The 7,405-nt window shown below is 36.9% G+C and overlaps 2 protein-coding genes across 2 annotated transcripts in view; one reads left to right on the top strand and one right to left on the bottom strand.

Annotated features, from left to right (window-relative positions):
* The window catches only part of LOC109541573 (adenosine receptor A2b-like), a 184,470-nt gene that overhangs the window by 154,479 nt on the left and 22,586 nt on the right, over window positions 1-7,405 (top strand). The window lies entirely within an intron of this gene.
* On the bottom strand, window positions 17-7,120 carry LOC125503745 (the record flags this gene model as incomplete). Its single annotated transcript, XM_048664494.1, is given in 3 exon segments — window positions 17-382; window positions 6,299-6,486; window positions 6,556-7,120. Coding segments are annotated over 2 exon segments (507 nt in total), but the record flags the coding sequence as incomplete, so codon positions are not given.

Here is a 7,405-nt window from a genome sequence, read left to right as displayed (position 1 = left end):
AGTCAATTTTACTACTTTCCTCCTCGCTGGAGGACATGGGCCGGGTCCGCTTTCTCTTCCGTCGGCGATTTTGAGTTTCAAAACCCTCGCCGTCGGAAGAGTCCGTTACCGGGCCCTGGCCCTCCTTGAGGGCTGCCGGAGGAGCTGCCGCCTCAGCGGGTCCCTCGGCCGCCTCGCTCTCACTGCCGGACTCCTCACTGGCTGGTTCCTGGCAACTGGGCTGCAAGAGCTTTTCAGCTCTTTCTGCACGTTCCATCCAGTAAGCCACCTTTTCATTGGAGCACTTAAGCTCCTCTAAGGTGGCCTCCTGTCTGGACTCCAGTGCCTCAAACCTTCTCCGAACCTCCTCGGCTGTGAGCGGCGCCATGCGGTTTCCCCAAACCTGCAACAACACAGAAAAATCAGCCGTGTATACACAGCACTAAATTATAGAATTGCGCTGAGAAGCACAATGGTACAACTAAACAAGACACGTGGTAACGCTAGAATCACTCTGAGCACTCCTAACCAACAAAGCACTTCGCGAACGCAGCACGCTGTCGACCGTACACCTTGAGTCACGTAGACCAAATAATCTTGGTATTAGTCTCACCTCGAAATAGAGTTTCATGCTCCCATTAGCTTTTATGTTGCCTTGAATATTTCGCCCAGATCACAGAGTATGTTGCAAACTACTCCAGAATTTAATGCAAATTATATATAGTTCATCGTTTATATAGTAAAATCACCAGTAATTTGGTGATGTCCTAAACGCGCACTTGCCATCTTTCTATTGCGCGACTTTTTAGTCGCTAAAATGCACGTCACTTACAAGTGAAAAGTCATACTCCAGATGCCATTTTGTGAGATACGGGCTTTATTTCTGCGATTAAACATTCTAGTCAATGATTCTAGTTGATTCTGTGACTGAAAACGTTTAAAAGTCGGTACGGTTTGAGCGATTTCCTGGTTTGCGTCATTTTATAAAACTCTTTGAAGAGTGAATTTGACGTATCAAACTCAACACAATGTTGGCAACATTGTAAACGCCCTATTCATATCAGCATTGAAAGCCACAGCCAATCCGCTTTCTTATCAAATAAAATCAGGTGGTACAATTTAAAAAAATGTAAATTTATTGCACCTTATGAAACAAATCAGATACCGTCCTAAATATTCAGTTCAATTCTTCATCAAAAGAAGCTTCGTAAAATCCTCCATCGAATTCTTCAACTAATTCGTCATAAAAGTGTTGCAGAGGTTCTTTATTGGATATTATTTTTTTGAATTCACCGGCCGTCCCATCATCGCAGTTATAAGGCTCATTCGCGAATTGCCGCCTCACTGCTTTGCTGAGTTCGGCCAGGTCTTCTTTCAGCCCAATACGTTCGGCCTCCATATCCATCGTGACCAAGCGCTCCACGTCTGAGAATTGACGTTTTGAAAATCTAATAACGTTTTCAAATGACAAATTTGCTTCGCATTATTAGTTAATTACTAACAACTTCAATTATTTTTCGAAAATGTGTATTTCGGTTCAAATTACAATTATTAAGTTTTAATCAATTTTACTTAAATAATACCATGGTAACAATATTCGCAAAGATAAAAATTATCAAAATTAAATTTAAACAACCATTATAATCTTAACTTAGCAGCTATTCAAGTTGGTCACCTTGACACTCTTGGCATAATCGCAGTCTCTTAATGAAATTCAAATTTACAGACAGATAAAGTTTGCTCGGAGATTGTTATTTCGTCAGAAATACTAAATATTCTTTCCTGAAGTTCTTCGATTGTATTCACTTCTGATGCATACACCGTATTTTTTAAATGGCCCCAGAAGTAAATATCAAGCACGTTTAGATCAGGAGATCTAGGAGGCCAGTTTATAGGAGCTTCTAGACCCCTCATAATCCAACGGCCTGGAAAGTTTTGATCAAGCCAATGTCAAACCTGCAAAGAAAAGAAATGAGCAGGGGCACCATCGTGCATATACCAGATTTGTTGTCGTAGTTGGAGAGGCAAATCTTCCAATAACTCAAAAAAATTGTTTTGTAAAAAATTCAAGTACTCAGCCCCTCCTAAAAGTCTAGGTAAGATCTGCGGTCCTATTAAAAAATCTCGTATTATTCCAGCCCAGAAGTTGAGCGAAAATGAATGTTGGTATTTCGTTGTGATGAAAGAATTCGGATTTTTGGCGAACCATTCATGCATATTGTGGTAATTAAAAACGCCTCGTTTCAATAATAAACCTTCATCGGTGAACAGTATTTGCTGGGTGAATTGAGAGTTTCTACTACGATTCTCTAGAATTTCCGCACAAAATCTTACTCGCAGTTTATGATCTGTTGGTAACAATTCTTGTACTCTTTTAAAGTGGAAAGGATGCAAACCGGTTTTTCATAAAATGCGTCAAATACTAGTAGCACACATATTAAAATGCCTTGATGCTTCTCGGATAGACGCTCATGAGTTGTTACCAAAATAATCCAAAACGGCGCGTTCTTGTCGAGCACCAGTTACATGTCCGCTACCTTTATTTCGTCGACGGGTAAATGTTCCAGTGGCTCGTAATCTTAAATGAATTTTGGTAAAAGTTGGATGGCTAGGAACTCGACGATTAGGAAATCTTTCTGCGTAAAGCGTTGCGGCTTGAAGAGCGTTGCCATGACATTCTCCGTATATCAAATGCATATCTGTATATTCTTCATTATTATGACAGTTATTTCTGTTATTCATATTTTGTGTCTAACATAAAAACTAAAGCAACAAAGAAACCGACCAACTAAACTTACTTAACTTGAAAACTGTCACCAGCCGCTGTAAAACTTTTGACAATGGAAACTAAACGATATTGAACGGTCGTAGACACAGCCTCCTTTGTTTATTGCACTTTTTGTATTCAAACGTTATTAAATAAAAATCCCTTAGTTACGTACTTACGCATTTTGAGAACGGCAAATCAAACTATTTTATTTTTTTGTGGGCAAACTAGTGGTCTTAGGAAAAAACAATAAGAGATAAAAAAGTAGGCAAATAATTTGTAATTTTAAAAAAAATTATGCTGATAAAAGTTTAAGTGCATACAGAAAAGTTCTGAACAAAACAAAAGTAGGGGTTCCACATTTCTACCCTGTATAAAAGTAAACAGAACCACAAAACACTACCATAGAATGGCACTCAATTAGATTATCATGTATACCAAAATTTAAGTTTACACGTTTAACAGTTTTAAAGAAACACAACAGGTTTTGTTGTTTGAATATTATGTTCGGTCATTTTAAAAATCAAAGATCTCAACAATGAAATCTCAAATTAAAAAAATTCTCAGGAAAACCTCCTTTTAAAATGACCAGAAAAACACGGTGTTAAAGTATTTTAATATATTTACGTATATATTATTCGTAAGATTTAATCGAGAATTTGCTGCTATCTCTGGCAAATCAATGGAAGTGTTTAAAAGTAAAGTAATTTTAAGTCGCTTTATACTTTCATTAATTCCTAAGCCATCTTCAACGGAGCTTTCAAATTGCCCCTTAGTTTTGTCATCTAATCGCAATAATTTAAGTGATCCACAAGTGTTTACATTATGTTTATGATTTATTTTCATTTTAACAACTCCTGTTAAGGTACTTCATTTTTCAAAACAAGATCCTTCTTTTTTGTGCTAGTATTACGTTTTTTAGTTTTAATGTCTATACTGGCAGAACAGTATGTTAGTCTATTGGAATTATTTTTAGTTTTTTGTTCTTTTTATTTCTCTCAGAATGCTGGCACACAAAATATTTGTGATATATTAATCTAAAATAATATTATTAGTGCGCGTGTATAATTAATTTGTAATCAACACTAAATTATTACCTTTGAGGATTATACATACCATTTCTTATAATACAGTTAGTGTTTGTATCTTCAGAGTACTCGTGAAGCCACTCTTTAACATCATCTTCTGTTACGAAGTTACACTATTAACTCTGAATCGCTTCCAGATTCCGCGAATTTTTCACGAATAATTTTTTTTGATAAACTCATCTTGAATATCTCTTAAATGTAGATAAAGATCTTAGTAAACACTTTAATAACGTTGTGCGAGTTTATTGGTACTTCCACTCTTCAATAACAAAATCGATGGTAACATAACAATCAAACCAGCTAAATATCAAATAAGCGAATATGTGATTGATAATGCATTTTTTTAAACAGGTAAACCAATACCAGGGAGTAACTAGTCTTTGCCAATTTTGCGAAAATTAATAAATAACATTCGAGGTAAGGTTGTGGTAGTTCCGCCGTTCTTATTACATACTTGACGTCGCAGGGACAGCCAATCACAGGAGCCTATTTTCGGTCTATTCTGTAACTCTGAGGAAAGTACAATACGCCAACGGATGGAGGCAAAATAAAACACTACTTTTTCATGGGTCAACGTTTCGACTTTATTCAAGTCATTCTCAGGGCTCTAAAATGGAAAACAGAGAGGTTTTAGCCTAGAGTGTGGTGAAGTTTCAACCCTTAGTGTGTGACATTGTTGTACAATACAAAATAAAAAAAATAAGAGTCGACTTCACAACAGATTAAAAATTAAATCACGACCCTCAGACTATCCAGTCAAAATACAAAAAAAAATACATTAAAATTAACATTGGCTTGATTATAAGTCAATCATGGTCAGTCCCGCCCCAAAGAGTTTAAAATTACATAAAATAAAAACGATCAGGCGGTCAAAGCCATAAAACACACTCAAAACAATGATCTCATGTCAAAACGATTTAAATTAAATACGATTAAAAAGCGGTGAACAAAGGACGAAACTAAGTTGGTAAAAAATGCAAGTCTAAAAAGGGCGCAATCATCAAGATACGTTCATTATGTAATCACTCACCGATGAAGTCAGTGCCATATTTACTCAAGGGTAACATGCTTCTCAAGGCAGGTGTATTACTAGACTGGCTCTTTTAGATTTTCTGGAAGGCTGCGAAGAATGTCTCGCTGATAAGAACATGAAATATTCCACACACTCACAATATGAAATTAATTTTAGTTGTTTATATTATTCTTGTGTATAAGGCTATTATGGGCTTCACTCAGATTCTATGTGTCTCTTCTAAAATTGACTGAGTTTTGAATTATCCTTTGGTGTTCTACCAATGCTGTGGGGTTGGTTATATTGATCTTTTTATTTTATGTAATTTTAAACTATTTTGGGTCGGGACTGACCATAATTGACTTGTATTCAAACCAATGTTAATTTTAATGTATGGTCGTGATTTAATTTTTAATCTGTTGAGAAGTCGAGTTTTATTATTTTTTTTTTGTATTGTACAACAATGTCACACACTAAGTGTTGAAACTTCACCAGACTCTACGCTAAAACCTCTCTGTTTTCCATTTTAGAGCCCTGAGGATGACTTGAATAAAGTCGAAACGTTGGCCCATGAAAAAGTAGTGTTTTATTTTACCACCATCCGTTGACCGAAAAACCCACTATCGAAGAATTAATTACTGATTATCATCACGGTCACTAATCAACCACAACAAAATAAAAATTATAATAATGTTATACTTTTGTGTGACGCCGACTGTACAGGGTGGGCCACTAAGAGAGGTGGTCGGCCTTATCTCACAAACTATTAGTCGTATCGATTTCAAGTAAAAAAATATGTAAGTAAACTGGCTCAGGGAAGTGGATGAAAATTACTTTCAAGTTTGCAAAATGAGATGAAATTGCAATAGCAAAGTTTAAATACGTATTTTAAGCGGTTTCAGATAGGCTAAGGTAGGTTGGAAGTACCTTTATTCTATTCTTCACAAACTGTCAGTTATTTCTTGTGGGAGTATTATTGTTCTAGCTAGTCAAATAAAGTTGTGGGGGAAAATCAAATAACGGTTCAAAAAGTTGTTAATAACTCCGTATTGGCTTAACCAAATTCAACGCTTAAATTGCAATTTGAATAGCTCTTGATTTACATTAACACCTACTATAAAATATTGGCCGATATCATTGCCACTTTGGCCGCCAGAGGGCGCGTTATAAAAAGTCGTCAAACTTTTTCGATTTTCTTAAATTTTTTAAATGAAATTATATATAATTTCTTAGCTGCTTAGAAGGAGTATAAAAAATGAAGCAAAATAGTGAAAACCACACACCGATATATTTGTTAGAACCGAAGAAATAAGCAATTTGACAATAACAATGATATTGTTGGGTTGTTGACAAAACAATCGGTTCTCGAATCGAAATCGATACGACTAATAGTTGGTGAGATATGGCCGACCACCTCTCTTAGTGGCCCACCCTGTACATGTAGGTACTTACTTTTGTTTCGATGCTTATAGCAGAACTTCTGCTTGGTGCTTGAAGATCGGGCGTCAACTTTTCTATCAATTGGAGCACCAGCTGCTTATTCAGTCTAGAAAGCTTGACAAACTTGATTTCATTTATTTCCATAGCGTTCATGGGTTAATAAAATTGTCGTGGATGATTTTCTTCTTGTTCCTCTGCAACTATAAGTAAATTCAGTAATACTAAAATAGTTTCTACTACAAGACACGATTCCAAACACAAAAACTTACCTTGAAGATTGATGAGAACAGTTCCATACAAGCCCGCTCTACTCCCCGTTAGGAAACCTCTTAAATTGCTCATTATTTTATCAACACTGAAAAGTCAAGTTTATTTAAGAAATTCGCTACTCCAGTTCGAATCGAAATCACATCACTTTTCAAACTGGGTACCTACGCGAAAAACTGTGTAGTGTGTGGTTATAAAACCGGTGAACGATGCGTTCCCGCGAGATTTGGCAATAGAAGCTTGTTCTACTGCGGTTACATCATGGGATCACTCGATTTCGTTCAAGAATATCAATATTCGCTTCACGAGAGAACCACGCCCGTCTTTCTAATGTGAACGCCGTTCCCAGTTTTGAGAATTGGGCTCCAGAGAGTTCGCAGTGCAAAGGGGAATCAWACATGGCGACACTATCTCACCCTAACTGTTTACGCTGGCCCTAGAAGGAATTTTCAAGACGTTAAACTGGTCAGAAGAGGGAGTCATCATCGACGRCGAGAGATTAACACATCTCAAATRCGCAGGCGACATAGCCCTGCTAGCCCACAACGCTGAACACCTGGAAAAAATTATTACAGATCTGAACCAAAAATCAAAGGAAATAGGCCTCAAAATCAATATGAATAAAACCAAAACTATGTGTCCGGTGGATCCCAATATCATAATAGACAACAACAAAATGGAGACCCAGGTAGCACACTACGTCTTATGGACGTCTAAACGACGACATGAGATTCGGCCAGAAGACGTAAGATAGCTGGTCATTTGGACGTCCAAATGACCGCTACATGACACATCTGCCAGACGTGGGCTAGACGTCTGCTTATTGACGTCACTTAAACGTCGGTTTTAGGT

Source organism: Dendroctonus ponderosae, unplaced genomic scaffold (genome assembly GCF_020466585.1).
Source record: "Dendroctonus ponderosae isolate FM_Combo_2020 unplaced genomic scaffold, Dpon_F_20191213v2 Dpon_F_20191213_1, whole genome shotgun sequence".
NCBI lineage: Eukaryota > Metazoa > Arthropoda > Insecta > Coleoptera > Curculionidae > Dendroctonus > Dendroctonus ponderosae.
This window is presented reverse-complemented; position numbering and strand designations above follow the sequence as displayed.